Source organism: Sphaerodactylus townsendi, linkage group LG06, assembly GCF_021028975.2.
Source record: "Sphaerodactylus townsendi isolate TG3544 linkage group LG06, MPM_Stown_v2.3, whole genome shotgun sequence".
In the NCBI taxonomy this organism is placed as follows: domain Eukaryota; kingdom Metazoa; phylum Chordata; class Lepidosauria; order Squamata; family Sphaerodactylidae; genus Sphaerodactylus; species Sphaerodactylus townsendi.
Window position 1 is genome coordinate 3,797,308 of NC_059430.1, and position 24,946 is coordinate 3,822,253.

General features: G+C 46.2%; 1 protein-coding gene across 7 annotated transcripts in view; it reads left to right on the plus strand.

Moving 5' to 3' along the window:
- The window catches only part of LOC125434938 (C-type lectin-like), a 443,381-nt gene that overhangs the window by 217,613 nt on the left and 200,822 nt on the right, over window positions 1–24,946 (plus strand). For 2 of the 7 annotated variants that reach the window (XM_048500812.1, XM_048500815.1), the window contains exons 4-7: window positions 1,788–1,928; window positions 6,055–6,169; window positions 6,485–6,531; window positions 24,164–24,445. In XM_048500812.1, the coding sequence (XP_048356769.1) occupies window positions 1,788–1,928; window positions 6,055–6,169; window positions 6,485–6,531; window positions 24,164–24,184 (324 nt within the window). In that variant the 3' untranslated portion in view covers window positions 24,185–24,445. Of the gene's footprint in view, window positions 1–1,787; window positions 1,929–6,054; window positions 6,170–6,484; window positions 6,532–17,174; window positions 17,285–18,066; window positions 18,150–19,049; window positions 19,145–20,750; window positions 20,892–22,400; window positions 22,516–24,116; window positions 24,446–24,946 lie in introns of those variants that run through there. The other 5 variants (XM_048500813.1, XM_048500811.1, XM_048500809.1 and 2 more) reach the window with 4 other exon arrangements.

Below are 24,946 nucleotides of genomic sequence, written 5' to 3' on the forward strand. Positions count from 1 at the left end.
CACCGAGTCAGCAACCTGTGTTAGCTACCCTGCCTGGCAACCAGCATTCATCAGAGACCCACTGTCTCTAAACATGGAGTTTCTATATAATGATCAGAGCTCAAAGCTTGGTAGCTCCACCTTATCAGGGTTTTTTTTTGTTCCGAATGCCCTTTTTAATTCACCCATGGGAGGGGCCACCGTTGACTTGTGTCGAAAATAAATTCCATAAATTCGTTCTACGTTATATGTGTCAAAATAATTATTTTGGTGCATTCTGAATTGGGTACTGGTCAGTTCAATTGAGTTTTCTTTTTTGGAGTTATTATTCGATTCTTCGACTGTCCCCTCTGCCTACTTTCTCCGCCTAATTTTATTAACCTCTGCCATACTTCCCTGCGTCATTACTTTTATCAAATGAAAACCTCCAAACCCTTTAGCCTTTTGCCTTGAATACGTGAACGTGTGTTGTTGCTGTGCCCAGTTTCCTGAATTGGACCCAGTCGGTTCATCAAGGTCGGTGTCATCTGCTCAGACTTGGTAGCATCTCTCCAAGGCAGAGAAAGAGATTTCCCATAACCTGCTGCCTGGTAGTTTTAACTGGCCACACTGGGAATTGAACCTGGTATCTTCTGCATGCCAAGAAGAGACTGTACCACTGAGCCACGCCCCTTTCTGCCCTCCCCAGCCTCTTCTCGAGAAAATGCTTCAATCTTTTGATCGTTTTCTGTACCTTTCCTAGTTCAATAATACAATTTTTTGAGATGTTATGATCAGAACACGGAAGGACCAGAGTCAGATACTGGTATTTATTTGAGTGTGTATGAATTCCAGATAATAATGTTTATAACCAAGGGTCCCCAAAATTTTTCACATGTTGAACAACTTTGGAGCTGTACCACTGGTTGGACACCTTTGGAGCTGAGATGTAAGGGGCAGCTATATGGTGGCTGCTGTAAAGGAGCCTGTAAAGAGCAGAGACCAGAGAGCAAAACATGTAGTAAACGGGTTTCTACTCGGGTTATTAGAGATTACAGCCAGTTAAGGAATCAAGTTTCTGTTTGAGACCAGAAAAGACAGGCATTATTTAATTCCTTGATGAATTTGAACTACAGGCACCTTCATATTACCAGATTGCCTTGAAGAGAATTCTGCTTTATTTATTTTGGAAGAAGAACAGGTTTTCAGTTCTGCAATGGTATGTACAGGAAGATTAAAAATGACCTCCTGCTGGTTTTGCATGCTGCCCGCTCTTCAGTCAGATTTCTATCATTTCCTCCACAAAAGAAATTGGTAGTGGAAATTAAGTAATTTGACAGTAGCTTGGCACCTGATGGCCATAAAATGCCTCCCCCCAGTGGTGGGATCCAAAAATTTTAGTAACAGGTTCCCTTGGTGGTGGGATTCAAACTGTAGGCGTAGGCGTAATGCCAGGCCTAGGCGGGGAGACACGGCCAGGGAGGCGTGGCCAGACATTCAGTGGCCGGGGCATTCCTGGGCCGGGGCTGTGGCAAGGGCCGCCAACTGCTAGCGCCCGGATCCTTGGACAGAGAAGCTTGAATGCCAGGCTGCGGAGCTTGCCACCTGCCTTGCAGCAGTGCACCTCCTGCTAGACTGCTTCAAAGTTCTCTGGCTACTGCTGAGAGGAGGGGCGTAACTAAGGCAAAAATCACGTGGCAAAATCACCAATTAGTAACCCCCTCTCAGCACACACAAATAATTAGTAACCTACTCTTGGGAACCTGTGAGAACCTGCTGGATCCCACCTCTGCCTCCCCCCCACCTGACCCTTCTTCTCCCTCCCCCAGATTGACTGCCAGAGCCAAGGCACCAACGGGCACCTCGCTTCTATTTCTAGCAAAGCCGAAGGAGCTGTGTTGGCCAGACACATCAAGGCCTTTCTGCAAGGCTGCCAGCATGTCTGGATCGGACTGCATGACCCCCAGAGGGTGAGTGTCCACTCCGCTTGTTTGTGTTTTCTTAAATTCATACGACTGATTTTGAAAGAGTATTCCTCATAAATAGGGTTCCCAGATTCTTGGTAATAGCGGGAAATCACCACCGCCCATCCCCTAATCACCACAGACAAGAAAATGTGCTCCCCCCCCCCTGTATTTTTTATCTCCCATTTGAATGGGGCCACTTGGCACACTACCTGTATTGCTTAATAAACCCTGCTCAAAGGAGAGCCATAATGCTCGCCAGGTTTAATGTTATGCCTTCTGCCTTGTTACATGGCAGATTTAATAAGCAAGAAAAGGCTAAAAGATTGTGCCCGTGTAACGATGGCTCAGTTGAATCTCTGGCCCCCCAATTACTACACTGTCTCAGATTCAAGGAAAGCAGATCCAAGTTTGTGAATCTTACTCCTTGACATTTACCCCATCTCCCCGATTTAATTAGATTACACTGCTTGTTGGACAATCCTGATCCTTCTCTCTGTATGATAGTGGCAGACTTTCTCCTGGAAATTACTAAACGCCAGTAGATTTCCTTCGACCTAACATTTATTTCCTGTATTGTATATGCTTTTTAATCCGTTTTTTATTATTGTTGTACTGTTGTCTATGCCAATAAAGGCTTGCTTAATAAACCACCACCGCCCATCAACACTCAGTTAGTCGGCCGGAGGAACAAGGAGGGCCAAAAGAGAGGGGAGAGAGATTATGGAATAGGAGGGTGCTAGCATCACAGGGCGGAGGGCGGATGCTCCATCACTGTCCCCGAAACTCTGTGAAAATGACAGGGGTTGAGGGTGAGCGCTAGAGCATCCCCCCACCCCACAAGTGCGATGCAGGCGCTCTGGCATCAGGCACGGAAGCAAGATCATCACCAGTTTCCAAGATCTCTCACGGGCAGCTGGGAGAGACCTGGGAACTCTTCTCCCGAAATGTTTTCAGAACAATAAAATCAGTCCAGTCAATTAACTGGTCAAGAAACTGGCCTGATGGCGATAAACGGCAGCCAATTCGAGGATGAGCTTTCAGAAGAATGTAAGAATAGCTTTTCTGGATCAGACCAAGGCCAGTCGATTCCAGATGTGCTCTCTTTCTCTTCTGAAGACAAAAGCCGGCTCCCTTAGAGGAAATGTCTCTGGCATCACACGTCCAAGGAGTTCCGGACTAAATTCCACCCTCCCTAGCCTCCCCCCCCCACACACCCCTCCAGGAATTTCTCAAGCCAAGTTGGCGACTGTATGCTAGGACCGCAGGACTTGTCTTCAGATAATTCTCAATTTAAAGCAAGTCTGCTTTTGGATTGGACTAAGGTAGCTGTCCGAGGCGATGTGGTCCCTCAGGTTGGGCAGGCTGTTTAAAGATTGGGCAGTATTAATCACCAGCTGTTTCCTGGCAAAGCTGACCCTCCCTTCCTTTTCAAAGCAGGGTGTGGAATTAGGGATGAGAAAGAAATTAGTTTGTTTATCTATCTATCTATCTATCTATCTATCTATCTATCTATCTATCTATCTATCTATCTATCTATCTATCTATCTATCTATCTATCTATCTATCTATCTATCTATCTATCTATCTATCTATCTATCTATCTATCTATCTATCTATCTATCTATCTATCTATCTATCTATCTATCTATTTATTAGACTTTTATACCGCCCTATCCCCAAGGGGCTCCGGGCGGTGTACAACAAATAAACATAATATAACATAGGATGGCTAAAACCTTTAAAAGCAGCGATAAAACAATAAAAGCTAAATCTAATAAATACAATGCAATAAATACTAGCATAAATATGAATGGCATCCAGCAACTCCATATTCAAAGTCCTCTCCCCAGGAGGGAGGAATGGCGAGTCCCGTTGAATGACAAATGGCCCAGGTGTAAAGGGCCAGGGAAAGGGGGCACCATCAGTTTTAACCTGCTCTGCTGCAACCAACCAGCAACCGCCTCCAAAGGGGGGGAGGTGTCCTGTCAAATTGGCTTCATGCCATGTCTGTGTATGTTTGTTTGTTTATGTTTATACCTTCCCCTCGCAGCCTAAGCCGGGCTCCAGGCGACTTACACCCAAGGTTAAAGCATTAAAACAGTTCCAGTACTACAAGGTAGACCGCAAACTGAACATGAGTCTGCAGTGTGATACGGCAGCCGAGAAGGCCAATGTGATTCTGGGCTGCATCACTAGGTGTATAGTATCTAGATCAAGAGACATAATAGTACCACTCTATTCTGCATTGATCAGACTTCACCTGAAATTCTGGGTCCAGTTCTGGGCACCACAATTCAAGAAGGATATTGACAAGCTGGAATGGGTCCAGAGGAGGGCGACCAAAATGGTAAAAGGTCTGGAGTCCAGGCCCTATGAGGAGAGACTGGGCGTGTTTAGTCAAGTGAAGAGAAGGTGTAGGAGTGACATGAGAACTATGTTTAAATATTTGAAGGGATATTTGAAGTTATGTTGGAGAGAGAGCAAGCTTGTTTTCTGCTGATCCGGAGACTCAGACAGGAAGTAATCGATACAAGCTGCAGGAAAAGAGATTCCACCGAAACACACGAAGAACTTCCTGAAGGTCAGGGCTGTTCAACAGTGGAATGCACTACCTCGGAGAGTGCTGAAGTTTCCTTCTTTGGAGGTTTTTAAAGAGAGGCTGGATGGCCATCTGTCAGGAGTGCTTCGATTGTGTGTTCCTGCCTGGCAGGGGGTTGGACTGGATGGCCCTTGGGGCCTCTTCCGACTCTGTGGTTCTACGATCCTATAAAACTTACCACTAAGCTGTCGTTGTGTTGGCAGGAGTGTTAACTAGCCTCATCTCACTGGACAAGACTGCCCACTTCCTACCAGGGGTGCTGACGCTGTCCAGAATTTCCGGGGGGGGGGGGCTGTGTTTGGAGAGGTGAGGGATCTCCGCAAGTTCTTATGCCACTGACTCCACCTTCCAAGTCAGTCATTTTCTCCAGAGGAACTGATCTCTGCAGCGTGGAGATCACTTGGCAGTTCTGGGAGATCTCCAGGCGCAGACCGCCTTCTCCCGTGTCTCGTGGCCTGCCGCTGAGAGAAGGAATCTCCTGGCAAACGGAGGTTATATGAGAGGCACAAAGAACTGACAAGAGAGACTCTTCTGGGAATCACCAGAAACTCTATTCGTAACTAAAGTTTCTGCTAATTCCTAGAGCTACACTTTGTCACTTCCTGTATGAAATTCATCCTTATTTTCTTTCCTTATTTTTTTTTAAAAAGTGTTATTTTCTCACCTGCCACTGTTTTGAGCCACGGTGGCGACAGGACTCAGAGGCAGCGGATAGCCCCGCACCAGGGCACGCCAGCCCAGCTTTTTATCTGGGCTGTTAACTGAAGTTGTTTGACTTTGGTCTGGGGCAGTGGTGGCGAACCTATGGCATGGGTGCCAGAGGTGGCACTCAGAGCCCTCTCTGTGGGCACGTGCAAACAGAGCTCATCATGTGGGGGGAAACTGTCCCCCCCCCGACACATCTAGGCTGGCCTGGGCCGCTGGGCTCGATAATTAGCATTAAACCTAAAATCTAGTTTTGGGGAAGCAGTGTAGGTTACCCTGTTAAGCGCTGTTAAACACCACTGATTTTCATGCGAAGAACTAAAGCACAATCCTTTACCTGGGAGTAAGCTCGATTGCTGGCAATGGGGCTTGCTTCAAAACCCTCCTAGGGTCATGATTCACCCATTTGAAGCGTTGCACAGTTGCTTCAAAGCAAAGCCACCGACTACCACCAAGCTTACTCCCGAGTAACGCACGCCTCGGAGCCCACCGTTTTTTCTAAACTAAAACCTCAGTATTTAGGTTAAATTGCCGTATTGGCACTTTGCGATAAATAAGTGGGTTTTGGGTTGCAGTTTGGGCACTCGGTCTCGAAAAGGTTCGCCATCACTGGTCTGAGGTGGTTAATTACTATAGTTTGAGGCCACTCCCCCCTTGTTTCGTGCCGCTTTTAACACCTTGGTTTATTTTCATGCTTTTAAGACTTCATGGTGAGCTACCTTGGAGAAATCTCTGGAAGGGCAGCCGGCCCATTTCCTATTTAAATGTTCCCCTCGTTGTTTGGTCCTTCTGCCCCTAACCAAAACTTCTTTCTTGTCAATGCAGAACCGACGCTGGAGATGGTCTGATAGATCTATATTCAACTACAGGGCTTGGAATACTGGTGAACCTAGCAATTTTGAAAACGATGAATACTGCGTAGAGCTTTTGTGCGACTCAGGTGAGCCTTTTCGTCATCAGGTGAGACATCTCAAAGCTGTGGGTCTCCCAGAGATGGAGTTACACTCACTGGATAAGTGGCAGTACAGAAAAAGAAGAGGAAGTGTTTGAATCTATACCCCCTCTCCCTTTCTCTCCTGTAAGGAGACTCAAGGTGGTTTACAAACTTCTTTCCTTTCCTCTCCCCACAACAGAAACCTTGTGAGTTAGGTGGGGCTGAGAGGGAACATTGACTAGCCCAAGGTCACCCATCAGAAGGGTAGGAGCAAGGAACCAAACCCAGCTCACCTGGGCCTGTTTCTCTTTTTCCTTCCAGGTTATCTTACGTGGAACGATCAGAATTGCAAAGACGAGAGCCCGTACATCTGCGAGTTCGAACTTTAGTGCGGGAAGTTGCTTCTCCAACATCCCAGAAACAACTATGAGGAACTCATCCTGTTAGACCAGACAGCCTTCACAGCAGCCACCCTTCCTTCTGAGAACCCGGATCTGCACCCTACATAATAAACTGTCCTCCTTGTAGATCACGTATCTGATAACTCGCTTATGAATCTTGACTGTAAACAGGATAATAACAGTAAACTCTGTCTTTGGATGTTTGCATACTGAATATGATTGTAATAATTACTGTCCAATTTAGTACCTTGATGAACCTAAAAAATCTGACTAGTTTTAGCTGGAGTTCTTTAACATGATGCCCATGGTCACTGTGAAGAAATGGCTCCCTCCCCCCCCTCACTTCTACCCCTCTCCAAGCAGGTATCATAGATTTGGAGGACATAAAAATGCCAGAGGGATATCAACAACCACCACCACCTTTATTTGGCATTTAAAAATAGGTTCTAGAGCTTTGCCAGACATTTTTGAAATAAAAATCAAGAGTACATTCAAAATGCAGACAGGAAGACTGTATATAGCAGTATACATTACTTAGAAAGTTCTGTCACTTGTAAAAGAATTTTTGCTACTTTTTCCAAGAGCATGACATCTGTGTTGTTTAACAGAAGCTCCACAACAGAACAGTTAGAGTCACTTTTGGATTTGTCTAGGGCCAGCCTGGGAGAGAAATTCCTGATGCCCACATATCTCGGACAGTCAAGAATAATGTGAGCAAGAGTCTCCACTTGGTTTTTACAGTGTGGACAAACCCGATCCTGGAGAGGGATGGAGAAGTAACGACCCTTTGTAATGGCCGATGGGAAGGTGTTGGATCTGGCCCTTGTGATAATCCATCTCTGTTGGGGTTCAGTTAATAATTCAAGATATTTGGCTATGTGCCCCTGTTCCGGTATTATTCCGACAGAGAGGGGTGAGCATGATTTATTTGCTTGCCCCAACGAGATATGATATTCCTGTTCTAGAAGTCTACTTTTTAAGGTTTGGAAAATCTCTCTGGGTGTCAGCATACAGAGATCATCCAGTAATAAACCTATTGAGTAATTTTTTGATTTGAGAAGTTGATACCATTCGGAGGCAAATAGGTCTGGGCACGCTGTGTATATCAAACTGCGCACATCAGAGTTAAAACATAATTTGATCCAATACTTGAATGTATTCAGCCATGCTCTTGTTTCAAGTAGGTTCTGACCAGTTTCTAAGCATAGTACAGCATATGGTACAGAGTGTGGTAATCCGAGTATTTTATAGAGGAAACCAGATTGTATTCTTTCAACGGACTTGTTCCATGCAGTTATCCATAAGGGAACTACATAGAGAAGTTGCTGAACTACCTTGGAGTTGAAAACCTTTAGAGCTGCTGGGACATATCCCCTTCCCCTGGTGTGAAAAAACTTTACCACTGCTGAAGCAGTGTGATAACTTCCTTTTACAGCAATATCTCTATGTCTGGCCCACGTGGCTTTATGATGGAAGGTTAGGTCTAGATATTTAAAGGACTTGGAGTGTTCGACCTTAACCCCATTAATAAGCCATCTAGAAGGCTTAAATACATTAGAAAAGATGACAATTTTTTATTTTTCTGGGTTTAAGGACAGGAAGTTAGATGTACAGTACTCCGTAGTTTTTCTAAGGAGCCTTTTAAGGCCCACTTGAGATCTAGAGATCAGTATCACATCATCAGTATAAAGTAGGAGTGGTATGGGTTTGTTTGAAAGAACTGGGCTGTGTGCATTAACATCTGACAACACTTGTACCAAATCATTAATGAATAAGTTAAACAAGACTGGGGCCAATACACAGCCTTGCTTAACACCTGTCACGACGGGAATCTTAGGAGTTAGGTCTCCAGAGTTTGTACATTTTATCTGGCAGGTTGTGTTTGAATAGAGAGATTTAATAAGTAGTAATAATCTAACGTCGATCCCCATCTCTGTTAACTTGAGCCACAGCAAGTCTCTTACAACTGAATCAAAGGCACTTTTCAGGTCCAGAAAGGCAGCAAAGATCTCAGATCGCCCCCTTGTTTTGAATTTTAATAACAGGAGGTTGAGGATCAGACAATGATCAAGTGTAGAGCAACCTTTTTAAAATCCTATTTGCTCGGGGTAAAGAATTTTTCCATCATTGATCCAGGTACAAAGCCTATTTAACAGATGTTTGGCATAAAGTTTACCAGAGACAGATAAAAGGCTGATGGGTCTGTAATTAGCTGGTGACATATGGTCACCCTTTTTGAATATTGGTGTTATTATTGCATTTACCCAAGACCCCGGGATAGTACCTGACCTATCAACCAAAGTAAACAGAGCAGCCAGAAGGGGGGCCCACCAGTCCGGAAATGCTTTGTAAAAGTCTGGGGGCATTAGATCCGAGCCAGGTGATTTATACAGTTTCAGCTGAGCAATTAATAGTCTGATTTCTGAGACTGAGAGTGCGGGCCAGGGAGCCAACTGACTGAGAGGTGTCAGGTTGTTCTGCAAGGCCGATTCATTGTCTCCTTTAAATAGACTTTGAAAATATGTAAACCAGTTCTGGGGGTTAATATTAGACATTAAAAAGGTTGACGTGCGCATGGCTCCAGCAACTAGTGACCAGAACACTCTTGTGTTGTTACTCCTTGAAGCTTGTATTAGAGCGTTCCATAGGGATTCGATGGTCTTTAGTTTGTTTTCACGAAGCAGTTGCATTAGCCGGGACCTGAGAGAAAAATATTCTCGAGGTAAGGTTGCTGCTTTGCTGCTTTTAAAGGTATTGTAGATTTTTTCTGATCTGATTTTTCACCTCTTTACATTCCTTATTGAACTCCTTGTTCAGAAATTTGTCGGAAGGAGGCTCATGGGGACTTGAGTAACTTGCAACTTCATCTGTAATGGTTTCCAAGAGTGCCTCATACTGTTCTAAAAATTGGGTTGGTGATGTTGTTGCTATTAAGTCTTGCCTGGCTTTAGTTAGGAGGGGAGGAGAAAGAAACCCTTCAAGTTTCCTTTCAGTGGCCCTATTCCAAATAATTCTTGGAGCTCTAGTTAAGCGTAAGCTATGGCTCATTCCGCACATGCAGAATAATGCACTTTCAAACTGCTTTCAGTGCTCTTTGAAGCTGTGCGGAATAGCAAAATCCACTTGCAAACAGTTGTGAAAGTGGTTTGAAAACACATTATTTTGCGTGTGCGGAAGGGGCCTGAGAGAGCTAAAATTAAGAGCTGCCTTTTTCAGAAAAAGCACAAGTGGCATGTGATCGCTCCAAACCTGACAGTCCACTTGAAAGCTCTCAACCTGTTTGAAACTTGCTTGAGAGGCTAGTATGTAATCTATAGTGCTATTACCACGCACTGATACATGGGTGTAGTCACCTGAGGTTGCATATTGGGTTAAGCCATTTAAGTGTATTAAGCCAAAATGGGAGCAAAATTTCACAAAGTCTACCCCCACCGCATTAGTCAAAATATCTTTTGATTTTCTGGTTAAGGGAAAATACCATGGGCAATTCTCTGTGTCCAGCCCTCCCAACTTCTGGAGGCACTGCTCATCTTTATCGACCCTGGCATTAAGATCTCCTGCTACCAACCATTTATCGCATTTGTTAGAAAGTTGTAAAGTTTCTAAATATTCAGTGATTTTACGCCACTGTGTTTCCCTTGTCATATTGATGGAGCTAGGGGGAAGGTAAATATTAATCATTATGTAAAGATAACCTTCCCCTGTTATCTTTACTGCATGCGCCAAGTGTTCACAAACTGGAAGAGTCAAAACATCAGAAAATAAAGAAGTTGTGGTTAGTATTGCAAGTCCGGCTCTGTAGCGCCCTCTGAGATTCTCTTTGTGCGCTGGGATATAGCATACAGAATAACCTTGGAGATGGATTGGAGTAGGTTTCTGCAAAAAGTTCTGTTTGTTTTTTGAAAAGGAACTTTTATACCCAATTTTATACCCATATTGGGCTTTAGAAAAGGAACTCTTATACCCAATTTTTATACCCAATTTTATACCCATGTTGGGCTTTAGAAAAGGAACTTTTATACCCAATTTTTATACCCAATTTTATACCCATATTGGGCTTTAGAAAAGGAACTTTTATACCCAATTTTATACCCAATTTTATACCCATATTGGGCTTTAGAAAAGGAACTTTTATACCCAATTTTTATACCCAATTTTATACCCATATTGGGCTTTAGAAGTTAAGGTGTGTGTATCTTTTTGATTCTGCTCTAGACCAGTTCAGTGAAGTACAATGAAAAGGACCCGCAGCCAAGAGAAGAGATTTTTATGCAGATCAACAAAGTGGACATTTAGAAGAAGAGAATCTCTGGAAAGGGATAGGAGTTCTCTCCCTTCATACTGCAGCACCCAAGAACCTGGAAGGTTATCCAATGCCATTAGATCCTCCTTGGTCACTCAGAGTGATCCATTCGTGTCCTTGTTAGGTCTCGGACCTTTAATCAATAAACAGACTCTGGATTAAGAACATAAGAACATAAGAACATAAGAACAAGCCAGCTGGATCAGACCAGAGTCCATCTAGTCCAGCTCTCTGCTACTCGCAGTGGCCCACCAGGTGCCTTTGGGAGCTCACGTGCAGGAGGTGAAAGCAATGGCCTTCTGTGGCTGTTGCTCCCGAGCACCTGGTCTGCTAAGGCATTTGCAATCTCAGATCAAAGAGGATCAAGATTGGTAGCCATAAATCGACTTCTCCTCCATCAATCTGTCCAAGCCCCTTTTAAAGCTATCCAGGTGAGTGGCCATCACCACCTCCTGTGGCAGCATATTCCAAACACCAATCACACGTTGTTGCGTGAAGAAGTGTTTCCTTTTATTAGTCCTAATTCTTCCCCCCAGCATTTTCAATGAATGCCCCCTGGTTCTAGTATTGTGAGGAAGAGAGAAAAATTTCTCTCTGTCAACATTTTCTACCCCATGCATAATTTTATAGACTTCAATCCTATCCCCCCTCAGCCGCCTCCTCTCCAAACTAAAGAGTCCCAAACGCTGCAGCCTCTCCTCATAGGGAAGGTGCTCCAGTCCCTCAATCATCCTTGTTGCCCTTCTCTGCACTTTTTCTATCTCCTCAATATCCTTTTTGAGATGAGGCGACCAGAACTGGACACAGGACTCCAAGTGCGGTCGCACCACTGCTTTATATAAGGGCATGACAATCTTTGCAGTTTTATTCTCAATTCCTTTCCTAATGATCCCCAGCATAGAGTTTGCCTTTTTCACAGCCGCCATGCATTGAGTTGACATTCCCATGGAACTATCAACTAAGACACCCAAATCCCTTTCCTGGTTTGTGACTGATAGATGCCTTCTCTTCCTGCTTCAGGGTTTTCCCCAGGGCGTCTGGCTGGCCTGGTTAGGTCTAATCCAACAGGTCTAATCTTATCTTCTATGGCAGTAAATTGTCCTTAATTAGGTGTAATCATACCAGGGGCTGCGATTTAGATTTTCCGCCTGCTTACGTCCCCACCATGCCTGAACTAGAAACTCAGAACCAAGATTTCATGGGGGGAACAATGAAGAGAAGATAAGAGGACGCAAGCAAAATGGAACACGGGTACTTTACAACCCCCGAGAGTGCTTGGATGCCCTTTGAACCAACCAGGGAAGGCCGAGGAAAGACTGAGGCACACGGAAGTGGTTGTTTTGCCACCTTCTGGGGCTTCCCCACAAAGTGTCTTTCGACATTCCTGCCAGACGCTGATCTGATCCAGATTGCAATCTGCTCCAGTCACATCTGGGTTACCTTGAACTCCGTGCTGTGCTGTCCACCCAGCACTGAACAAATGGACTTCCGCCTCTTCCCCATAAACAATCAATAAACAGCATTATAACATATTTTAAACAACAATGAACATAGCATTGTAAGCATAGCAGTTCGAGCAGGGATCGAATTGCACCGATCCTATACCATCTGCACTGGCTGCCGATTGAGTTCCGGATTATGTTTAAAGTGTTGGTTTTGACCTTCAAAGCCGTTCGCGGTCTCGGACCCTTGGACCTGAGGGACCGCCTGTCCCCATATTGCCCCGGTAGGCCCCTCCGCTCCTCGGAGGAGGACCTACTCGTGATCCCTGGCCCCAAAATGATCAGGCTGGCCTCGACGAGGGGCAGGGCCTTTTCAGCCCTGGCCCCTACCTGGTGGAATGGGCTCCCTAGGGAGATCAGGGTCCTGTGGGACTTACAGAGTTTCCGCAGGGCCTGCAAGACGGACCTATTCCGCCGGGCGTTTGGCCAGCCTGGTTAAAACCACATCTACCGTGTCATCTGGCCTCCCGTGGGCACAAGGGGGGGGAGGGGAGTAGCCAGACGCCATCCACATTTTTTAATGGGTTCTGTTTTTATGTAATTAATATTTAAATTATGTTTTAATGTATGTTTTAACCTTGTTGTGAACCGCCCTGAGCCCTCAGGGGGAGGGCGGTAGATAAAATTAATAATAAATAACAATAAATAAAAATAAATTATAACAGTAATCATAACACAACATAAGTAGTCATAATCATAACACAGCATAACACAGGTATCAGTAATCATAACATAACATCATAAATTATATAAAGCAACAATTCTCATTATAAATATAACTAGCACCATAAACAACAACAACAACATAGATGGCTACATTCAACCCCCTTCATTTAAAGAAACAACATCTAAAGCTGAATAGTCCATATAAATGTAAAGAACCCTCGAACTTCAGGAAGTGGGGTGCCGGGTCTTAAGTGGTTATTCTGTCCAAAGTGGGGTGCTGGGCCCATGAATAGTTGTTCTATCTGCTAACCAACACACGTTCCATCTAAGTGCCGCCGCCGTCACTGCTGCCATGTTCTCCCGAGGACACACCCAATCTTGATTGCCAAATAAGAAGCTCTCACATGCACCGTGGGCCCTCTGGGGGGGGGGGCTCTCTGACGTTAAACAAGAGCATCCCACAGCAGTGGCGTAGGAGGTTAAGAGCTCGTGTATCTAATCTGGAGGAACCGGGTTTGATTCCCAGCTCTGCCGCCTGAGCTGTGGAGGCTTATCTGGGGAGTTCAGATTAGCCTGTGCACTCCCACACATGCCAGCTGGGTGACCTTGGGCTAGTCACAGCTTCTCGGAGCTCTCTCAGCCCCACCTACCTCACAGGGTGTTTGTTGTGAGGGGGGAAGGGCAAGGAGATGGTAAGCCCCTTTGAGTCTCCTGCAGGAGAGAAAGGGGGGATATAAATCCAAACTCCTCCTCGATTAAGTCAGCGACCAATGAAGAATCAGACGGGTATCCGCTTATCTAGCCTTCTTCAGTGGTCATACATAGAGACATTACTATAAAAATAACAAATCCAGAAATGAACCTTATAGGTACTATTGTATGCAAAACCTTATGTTCTGTGTGGCCAGATGTTTTCTTGTGCACAATTACAGTTGTGGCCAATACGTTTTACCACTTGTTGATGTCACACATCCGGAAACACAAGTCATGACATATCAGATTAACTGTGCAATCGCATTGGATGCGTGCGTGACCCACCATAACACGCAGCGCAAACTGGCACAGATGCTTTGGCATACAGGGACTTAGAAGAGCCATGGCGATGGTTGTAGTGGTTAAGAGCAGAGTGGATACTAATCTGGAGAACCCGTTTTCGTTCCCCACTCCTCCACATGAGTGGCGGAGGCTTATCTGGTGAACCAGATGTGCTTCCGCACTCCCGTATTCCTGCTTGGGCTAGTAACAGTCTTCTCAGACCACTCTCAGCCCCACGTACCTCACACAGTGTGTCTGTTGTGTGGGGGAGAGGAAGGGGGGAAGGAAGCTTTGTAAAGCGACCTTGGAGGTCTCGCTTACACCCGGTAGCAGAAAGGTGGGGTATAAATCCAAACTCCTCCTCCTTCAGTGGATTGACTCGTTTCTCTGGGATCTGGGATCCCGGTGTGGGAGGGGGTCTCATTGGCGCCGACCTCCTCTGTCCACAGCCTGGGGGTCCACCTGGATTCATCTCTTTCAATGGAGACCCAGGTGGCCCTTACGCCCCAGTCTGTGTTTTTTCATCTTCACCAGGCCCGATGCTTGGCTCCCTTCCTCTCCCAAACAGACCTGGCCACTGTGATCCATGCAACGGTCACCTCTAGGCTAGACTATTGTAACTCGCTCTATGCGGGCCTTCCCTTGTGTTTGATTCGGAGGTTAAAGCTGGTCCAACACACAGGGGCTTGGTTGCGCACAGGAGGCGCCTTTCATGACCATATCCAGCCTGTGTTGTGTCGTTTGCATTGGCTTCCAGTCGAGTTCCAAATCGTCTTCAAGGTGTGGGTGTTGACCTTTAAGGCCTTATGTGACCTGGGACCATTGTACCTTCGGGACCGCATTACCCCATACGTCCCTGCTCGGCCTCTGCGTTCAGCAGAGGCCAATTTGCTGTCTGGTTCCCAACCCCCTCAGTGATGCAGCTGGCCTCCACCTGGGCCAGGGCCTTTACAGCTCTGGCCCCGGCCTGGTGGAACACTCTTTCTCCAGCTGTCCAGGCCCTGCGGGACCTTGGAGAATTCCGCAGGGCCTGTAAGACTGAGTTGTTCCGCCAGGCCTTTGGAGAGACCAGCCGCTGAGTGAAGTGCCCCCTCTTGTTTGCTCCACCATATTAGGGGGCCCTTACCACCTATGGGACCCGCCGTTTCCTCCCTCTTGGGGAGGGTTTTAAAAATGGGTCTCGCTGGACGCCTTTCATTAAATTAACCGCTGTTTTTAAGGGAATTTTAAAGGGATTCAGTGATCCCATTTTATAATTGTCAGAGCCTACAGGATGTGTAAACTATTTACTGCTATTTAGTCTTTGCTACTTTTGTTCGCTTGTAATTACGATGGAATTTTATGTTGTACACCGCCCAGAGCCCCCTGGTGGTAGGACGGTATAGATAGATAGATAGATAGATAGATAGATAGATAGATAGATAGATAGATAGATAGATAGATAGATAGATAGATAGATAGATAGATAGATAGATAGATAGATAGATAGATAGATAGATAGATAGATAGATAGATAAAATAAAATAAAATAAAATAAAATAAAATAAAATAAAATAAAATAAATTCAGGCTTCACTCCCAAAATCTCCAGCTGTTTCCCAACCCTAAGTTGGTAACCCTGTCACCATATCTTGAAGTACTATGTTTTGCAAATGGAGAGCTTCCTAAATCTGTTGTATTGTCGAAGGCTTTCACGGGCATGTTGTGTGCTTTCCGGGCTGCGTGGCCGTGGTCTGGTGGATCTTGTCCCTAACGTTTCACCTGCATCTGTGGCCGGCATCTTCAGAGATGTATCGCAGAGATAAGTCTGTTACACACTGTGTCCAGACCTCAGTCACACAGCCTGGAAAACCCACCACAACCAACTTTACAGGAGGGCTGAGAAACGAGGCTCCACAAAGCCTGCTCCCTTCTATGCATGGGGGAAATGAGGAGGACGACATAATGTCACACGAGGGACCTCTGGGGCTGCTGGATGACACCCCCTCTCCAGCTCTAAGCTTGTGGGCAGGTGAGTACCTTCCCCTGCCTTTTGCTTAGCAAAGGCGGATTCCACACAGACCAAAAATAATGGGTGTAAGGCATGATATAAACAATTTTTTTTGGGGGGGGGGGGGTTGCACAGGCCCCATTCCCAATGACAGTTTGGCTCATTTTATTCCTCTCAGCCTGGGATTTTCCAAGAAGAAGAAGAAGAAGAAGAAGAAGAAGAAGAAGAAGAAGAAGAAGAAGAAGAAGAAGAAGAAGAAGAAGAAGAAGAAGGAGGAGGAGGAGGAGGAGTTTGGATTTATATCCCCCCTTTCTCTCTTGTTGGAGACTCAAAGGGGCTGACAATCTCCTTGCCCTTCCCCCCTCACAACAAACACCCTGTGAGGTAGGTGGGGCTGAGAGAGCTCCGAGAAGCTGTGACTAGCCCAAGGTCACCCAGCTGGCGTGTGTGGGAGTGCCCAGGCTAATCTGAATTCCCCAGAGAAGGCTCCACAGCTCAGGCGGCAGAGCGGGGAATCAAACCCGGTTCCTCCAGATTAGATACACGAGCTCTTAACCTCCTACGCCACTGCTGCTCCTAATCACTTTAAGAAAATTAAGAAATTAATAAAAAGGGGCGTCACTAGGAAGAAGAGGATTCCGCCACAGCGGCTCTGACGTAGAGCAAAGCAATGTTATCAGACAAGGATTATACATATTTGAAACGAAGCAAAGATTAAATGGCTGCCCAATGGGGAGACCCCACTGTTGGCCCAACCCCCTTCCCATCAACCTATTGAGGGGAGGGTTATAGGCCACATAAACTCATTGTTGCCCACTCTCTGTCCAGCCCCACCCTGGCTGGTCCCGACGGCTCCCAGTGTCTGCAGGCGTGTGATTGGCGGCATCCACCCTGTCCATCACAACTGCAGCTCTGATGCTTTGGTGCCGATGTTAACGGCTCCAGTCTCCCCTCATTCCCCCCCCCCTTTCCAAACACACCCTTGATACACAATCCTCTAGATACACTATCTGTTTTCTCAAGGTAAATATTGTTATCAGCGTATATGCAAAATACTTCCTCGAAGATAGGCCAAATCTCAGAGTTTACTTTACCGTAAATTTTCCAAAGAAATGTGACCCACCCACAAATACAGCCTATAAATGCCCCAATAAGAGTTGTCATTTGCACAGGTGGGCGACCGAATTATCAGCTCGACAGGTTCACCAGCTGGATAGAGAGACAGGTGAGTACCAGCCGTGCTCCCTCTGCACCTTGGTGCCCAAGAGGAAGGGCTTCCCTTTCGCTGGAGTTAAGCATCGGAGATTTCCATTGTGAAAGTGGACTCCCTGCCGTTGCTGTGTCCTTTGGATTAGTGGCCACCAAGATACAGGAATCAGTGGGATGGGGGAAGGGAACTTCCAGCATACCCAAGGAACATGTAATCATAATTCCTTGGTGCTGCAAGGACTACAAGTCAGACTGGTGTTTAAAGATTCTTTATAGGAGGGAAAGTACAGGGAATAGATTCAAATTCCTCTTCTTCTCACTGTGAAACCAGATGGTTGACGCAGTGGTGGCGAACCTTTGGCACTCCAGTTGTTATGGACTACAATTCCCATCAGCCTGCCAGCGCAGCCCAGTGGTCATGCTGGCGGGGGGCAATGAAATTATAATCCTGGCGTGCAAGGATTCACTCCCTGCAACTTTCAGACCAATCCGCTTAGTGCTCTCCGAACTCTCTCAGCCCCACCAACCTCACAAGGTGTCTGTTGTGGGGAGAGGAAGGGAAAAGGAGCTGGTAAGCCAAGACTCAAGTAGGATATAAAAACCATCTCTTCTTCCGTTAGGTTATCCCTACAGAACGCAGCTATTTTTTCCTAAGGAAACTGATTTTTATTTTTACTTTATTTGCTATAATATCCTGCCCTCCCCGGCCTTAGCTGGGCTCGGGGCAGCTAACATACGTGATTAAACAAGTCGCTCTCAGCCTCCTCTCTTTTCATCCCCTACTCTTGCTCTCCACAGGACTGGAAGAAAGAAGATGGGCCTCCTTCCCTGGTTCTCCTTGGCCTTCTGTGGCTTCCTGGTCGCTGGTCCATGCCCAAGAGTTAAGTTTCTGCAGAACACCCCCCCCCCCGATTCAACCTGGCAAATTTCAATTAACATTTTTGCCTGTTTGTACACAATATTTTGTAATCATTCCCAAAGACCTGAACTTGTATCTATTGCAGAATCCTTCCGTCCTTCCGTCCTTCCGTCCTTCCGTCCTTCCGTCCTTCCGTCCTTCCGTCCTTCCGTCCTTCCGTCCTTCCGTCCGTCCGTCCGTCCTTCCTTCCTTCCTTCCTTCCTTCCTTCCTTCCTTCCTTCCTTCCTTCCTTCCTTCCTTCCTTCCTTCCTTCCTTCCTTCCTTCCTTCCTTCCTTCCTTCCTTCCTTCCTTCCTTCCTTCCTTCCTTCCTTCCTTCCTTCCTTCCTTCCCAGGGTTTTACAAACTCATAAGCAGGTTTGTATGATCTCTCACTCACAGGAGGGTTCCATAAAAACACATCTGATATATGATTCCTTTCCTATGGATGCAGGCCTTTGGGCACCTTTGCAATTCTAGAACGGGCTGGTGGGCACAAATTCTCCACTGAAACAACAGTATTTGCATCTGCATAGCCGATTGGCTCTTCAGAGGCCAATCAGAAGCCCTGCTGGGCAACAGGCCCACCCACCTTCTAAAAGTACCCAGTAGGTGCCAAGAAAAATATTGGTGGGTGAGATGGTGCCCATCGGTACCGTATTGGGGAGCCCCGCCCTGCTCTAGACACAACCAATGAAATAATGTTCTGGTTCTGGAAGAGAAACCACTGACTACTCTGAAATGGGGATTCTTCACCAATGTCCTGGCACTCAAGGTCCCTTCTCCTCCCTCCTTTCCTCACATCCCACCCCTTTCTCCGGAGTCAAAGTCATTTCATCCATTCTCTCCCCTCACCCCTGTTTTTTTACCCTTTTCCTTGAGCAGGTGTGGCAGCGTCGTCTTGCCCTGGAGGATGGATGTTCTATGGAGGCAGCTGCTATGGACTTTTGCAAGACAAAATGAGCTGGGCTGAAGCAGAGGTAAGAAGAGGCGCTTCTTGGCCACTCTCTGCCCATCCCACTGAGACAGCAACCTGTGCTAGCTACCCTGCCTGACAGCCAGAATTCAGAAACACACACTCTGTAAACATGGAGGTTCTAGATAATGAACAAGGTTCAAAGCTTGGTAGCTATACCTTATCAGGATTTTTGTTCTGAATCCCCTTTTGAATTCGCCCTTAGAAGGGGCCACGATTGATTTGTGTGTCAGCTAATTCCATAAACTCGTTCTACATTATATGCGTCAAAATAATTACTTTGGTGCATCCTGAATTTTTTGCTGGTCAATTCCATCGGGTTTTCTTTTTTGGAGTTATTATTTGATTATTACGGGTGTAGAGGAAACAGTCCCCTCTGTCTACTTTCTCCGCCTAATTTTGTAAAATTCTGCCATACTTCCCTGTGTAATTTCTTTTTTAAAATGAAAGGCCCCAAACCCTTTAGCCTTTTGCCTTGAATACATGAACCCGTGTTGTTGCTGTGCCCATTATCCTGAATCAGACCCAGTGGGTTCATAAGAACATAAGAACATAAGAAATAGCCTGCTGGATCAGACCGGAGTCCATCTAGTCCAGCATTCTGCTACTCGCAATGGCCCACCAGGTGCCTTTGGGAGCTCACGTGCAGGAGGTGAAAACAATGGCCTTCTGCTGCTGCTGCTGCTCCCGAGCACCTGGTCTGCTAAGGCATTTGCAATCTCAGATCAAGGAGGATCAAGATTGGGGCATAGATCAACTTCTCCTCCATAAATCTGTGAAAGCCCTTTTTAAAGCTATCCAGGTTATTGGCCATCACCACCTCCTGTGGCAGCATATTCCAAACACCAAATCACCGCGTTAACGTGAAGATTGGTGTTGGAATGCTAACTACCAGAAAGTGATAACCTCTTCGATCATCTGCTTATTCATTCCTACATTCGTTAGATTTACGTTGGATTACCGGATTTAAGATTCGTTTTGATTAGATTACGTTCGTTAAAGTTACGATTCGTTTATTTATTGCATTTGTATCCCACCATATCTCCAAAGAAGACTCCAAGCAGCATCTCTCCCAAGGCAGCAGAAAGATGTTACCCATAACCTGCTGCCTGGTAGTTTAAATTGGCCATGCCGAGGTGAACCGAGGGGATATTCTGCATGCCAAACAGAGGCTGTGCCACTGAGCCATGCCCTTTCTACCCTCCACAGCCTCCCTCTCAAGCAAGCTCTCCAATCTTTTGATGACTTTCTGTAGTAAGTAGGTCCTACTCAGGTATTACAATTACAGCCAGTGAGGAATCCAAGTTTCTGTTCGAGCCAGAAAGACAGGCTGTATTTAATTCCTTCATGAATTTGAACTCGGCACCTTCGTATTGCAGTTTGCCTTTGAAGTGTTTTCTGCTTATTTGTTTTGGAAGTAGAACAGCTTTCAATTCTGCAATAGTATTAGGAAGATTAAAAATGGCCTCCTGCTGGTTTTGAATGTTGCCCTCAGTCAGATTTCTGTCATTCTTCCACAAAATAGTGGTGGTCATTGTAATTTGACATTGTAGCGCCTGATGGCCCTAAAATGCGCCTCCCCTACTTGACCCTTCTTCTCCCTCCCCCAGATTGACTGCCAGAGCCAAGGCACCAACGGGCACCTCGCTTCCATTTCTAGCAAAGCCGAAGGAGCTGTGTTGGCCAAACACATCAAGGCCTCTCAGCAAGACTGCCAGAATGTCTGGATCGGACTGCATGACCCCCAGAGGGTGAGTGTCCACTCCGCTTGTTTGTGTTGACTTCTTAAATTCATACGACTGATTTCGAAAACAGTATCCCTCATAAATAGGGTTCCCAGATTCCTGGTAATGTTATTGCTGCCCTGGTAACGTAAAGTGATTTCTAGGAGTGATTTCAGCTCGTGGCAGCAAGGCAAGGAGGAAAGGCGCAGGAGACCAGAGTTTCTTCGAAAGCAGGGAGGTTCTTTATTGGCAAGTGATTTCTTGGCCCAGCTCAGCAAAAAGGACCCTCACATGGCTGTGCATCAGCCCTTTATACCTTTCTCCAGTAACCCAGAAAGGGGGTGTGGGGCAGTCCCACCCCCATAGTGCAATAACCAGGAAGGGGGCGGTCTCCTTCCATCTAATACAGAGAAAACATCCTAGAACACCAAAGGGAGAAAACAATCCTTTTGCACATGCTGATGAGATCAGATCCCAGAAGAAAAGGTTGCACCTTCTTGCCTGAGGTGGTTCCTTGGGAGTGTTAGACAGAGACAAGTTTAAATGATCCAATGAATTCTTGGATCCTGAAAGTAAGGATGTGAACAGTCCAATGAGCTTCTGGACCCTGAGAGTAAAACTTCAAACAGTCCAATAGCAAAACAGGGTGACATCTTCCAACAGTTAGTCCACACCCTGAGTCCATCCTTTGTTAGTCAAAAGGCCCTTTTGTTGGTGAAGATGGGATTACCTGGGTGTTGGTTTAAACTGAATTCCAGGGCTAACTTCCTTGTCCCTTTATATCAGCTTCTACAGGCTACTGCTTTTACTAACAAACACAAATATCAAAAATAATATTTCTAACCTTAAACATTGGAGAAAACCTTAGAGAGTACAAGCACATATACTGATAGACAAGAATATCCTAAATACACAGTAACAAAACCTTAAATCAACCGGAGAACCTAACTAAAATATAATCCTAAACAGTTGGCAAATCATAAATTCAACACTAAAGGGGTTTTCATTACACCTTAAAAGGGGCAGAGGCAAGAGGGAAGCCATATAACATTGGCACAATCACATATCTACGTCCTTTGCAAGCCTTATGGAGGCTTCTGAGCCACACAGGTCTGTGTGTCCTGACATGGAGCCAGTGTAGTCAGGTAACTCGGGTATTTTCCTGGGCGGTAACAGTAATAGCAGGCAATCACCACTGCCCGTCAACACTCAGCTAGTCAGCAGGAGGAACAGGGTGGGCCAAAAGAGAAGGGGGGGGAGAGATCAGGGCATACAAAGGTGCTAGCATTACAGGGTGGAGGGCAGATGCTCCATCACTCTATCACCTGGTGTGAAAGGCAGGCTCATCTCTCTGATACTGGAGCGAAGAGGAACTCGTCATGATTATGCTTGGGTTTATTTTCATGCTTTTACGACTTCACGGTGAGCTACCTTGGACAAATCTCTGGAAAGGCAGCTGGCACATTTCCTATGTAAATATATCCCTCGTTGTTTGTCCTTCTGCCCCTAACCAAAACCTCTTTCTTGTCAAAGCAGAACCGACGCTGGAGATGGTCTGATAGATCGATAGTCAACTACAGGCCTTGGGCTGCTGGTGAGCCTAGCAATTCTGCAAATAACGAATACTGCGTAGAGCTTTCGTGTCACACAGGTGAGTCTTTTCATCATCAGGTGAGACGTCTCAAAGCTGTGGGTCTCCCAGAGATGGAGGAGGCTGTCTCCCAGAAGAAGAGGAGGATGGATTTATACTCCACCTTTCTCTCCTGCGAGGAGACTCAAGGTGGCTTACAAGCTCCTTTCCCTCCCTCTCCCCACAACAGAAACTTTGTGAGTTAGGTGGGGCTGAGCGTGTTCTGAATGAACTGCAACTGCCCCAAAATCACCCAGTAGGAATATAGGAGCAAGGAACCAAACCCTGCTCACCAGATAAGAGCCCGCCACTTGTGTGGAGGAGAAGAGAACCAAACCTGGGCAGGCAATGCTGATTTTGCTGATTTCGTGTGAGGTGGCTTCACGTGCGCATGCTGTGGTTGAAGAGATAAAGTCAGAACAGTTTGTCACATGCCGGGGGCCCAAATCCCATTTCGAGATTTGCCAGCCTTTCTAAAACTCCTTGCAGGCTTAGCAATTGCAGGAACACCAGTAGAGGAATAACTCAGCCCATGCCAAGTACTCCCCTAAGAGCAGCAGTGGCGTAGGAGGTCAAGAGCTCGTGTATCTAATCTGGAGGAACCGGGTTTGATTCCCAGCTCTGCCGCCTGAGCTGTGGAGGCTTCTCTGGGGAATTCAGATTAGCCTGGGCACTCCCACACACGCCAGCTGGGTGACCTTGGGCTAGTCACAGCTTCTCGGAGCTCTCTCAGCCCCACCTACCTCACAGGGTGTTTGTTGTGAGGGGGGAAGGGCAAGGAGATTGTCAGCCCCTTTGAGTCTCCTGCAGGAGAGAAAGGGGGGATATAAATCCAACCTCCTCCTCCTCCTCCTCCTCCTCCTCCTCCTCCTCCTTCTTCTTCTCCTCCTCCTCCTCCTCCTCCTCCTCCTCCTCCTCCTCCTCCTCCTCCTCCTCCTCCTCCTCCTCCTCCTCCTCCTTCTTCTTCTTCTTCTTCTTCTTCTTCTTCTTCTTCTTCTTCTTCTTCTTCTTCTTCTTCTTCTTCTTCTTCTTCTTCTTCTTCTGAGCAGCTCTGTTTCTAGTCTCTCCAAAAGGCAAGCTGTGCAGAATCTGCTGTGGGTCGGAGGGAAGACGCACCCATTTTGTCTCCGTAACTGCAGGATGAGTTGGCCTTTGACACTGCCGACCCCGCCTCCCTTCCCACCAAAACATCTCCTTTCGCCACCGAGTCACCGCTACCCTGTAGGGTAAAGCTACTTCGGTAGGGTTTTCAAGGCAAGAGATATTCAGAGGTGATTTGCTACTCCCTGCCTCTCCGTAACAACCCCAAGACTTGTCAAAGGCTTTCACAGCTGGTTTTAGCTGGCTGTGGTGGATTTTCTGAGCCCTGCGATACACCTCTGAAGATGCCGGCCACAGATGCCGGTGAAGCGTTAGGAACAAGATTTACCAGACCACGGCCACGCAGCCCGGAAAACCCACCACAACCAACCCAAGACTTCTTTACGAGTCCCCCCTCCAAACACTGACAGGGATTGCCCCTTCTTAGCTCCTGATATCTGATAATATCAGACTAGCCACATCAATGATCCTAAAGCACAGGAAAAAAAAATTCCCCAGCCTGTTTCTCTTTTTCCTTCCAGGTTATGTTGCTTGGAACGATGAGAATTGCAAAAGCGAGCGCTCGTACGTCTGCAAGTTTGTACTTTAGTGCCGGCAGTTGCTTCTCCAGCATTCCAGAAACAACTCTGAGGAACCCATCCTTTTGGACTAGAGAGCCTTCACAGCTGCCACCCTTCCTTCCAAGAAACCGGATCTGCGCCCTACATAATTTTTATGTAGGGTGTATCAACTTGCTGCATTTTAAATATGTTATTAGTGATTCATTGATATTTGCTTTTATGTTTATTTGTATTTGAATTTTTATGTTGTTCACTGCCCAGAGCCCTTCGGGGGTTGGGCGGTATATAAGTTTGAGAAATAAATAAATAAATAAATAAATAAATAAATAAATAAATAAATAAATAAATAAATAAATAATAAAATGTCCTCTTTGTAGATCGCCTATCTGTTAACTCTCTTATGAATCTTGACTGTGGAGCAGTGAAGCAACAGTAAACTCTATCTTTGGCTGTTTGCATACTGAATAGGATTGTAATAATTACTGTCCAATGTAGCACCTGGATTAACACAAAAAGTCTGTCGAGTTCTAGCCTAGGGATCTTTATCGTGGTGCCCGTGGGCCCCGTGGCTCCTGCCGACCCTTTTCCTGGTACCCACCAAGCGTTTTTAGAAAGCAAATGAGGCAAAGTGGGGCTTTCGCCCAACAAAGCTTCTGATTGGCTGTGCAGATGTTTGAAAGTGTTGCTCAATGGCAGTAGCTGCCACTGCAGCACACCATATGCCAGTGATGGCGAACCTTTTCGAGACCGAGTGCCCAAACTGCAACCCAAACCCACTTTTTTTATCGCAA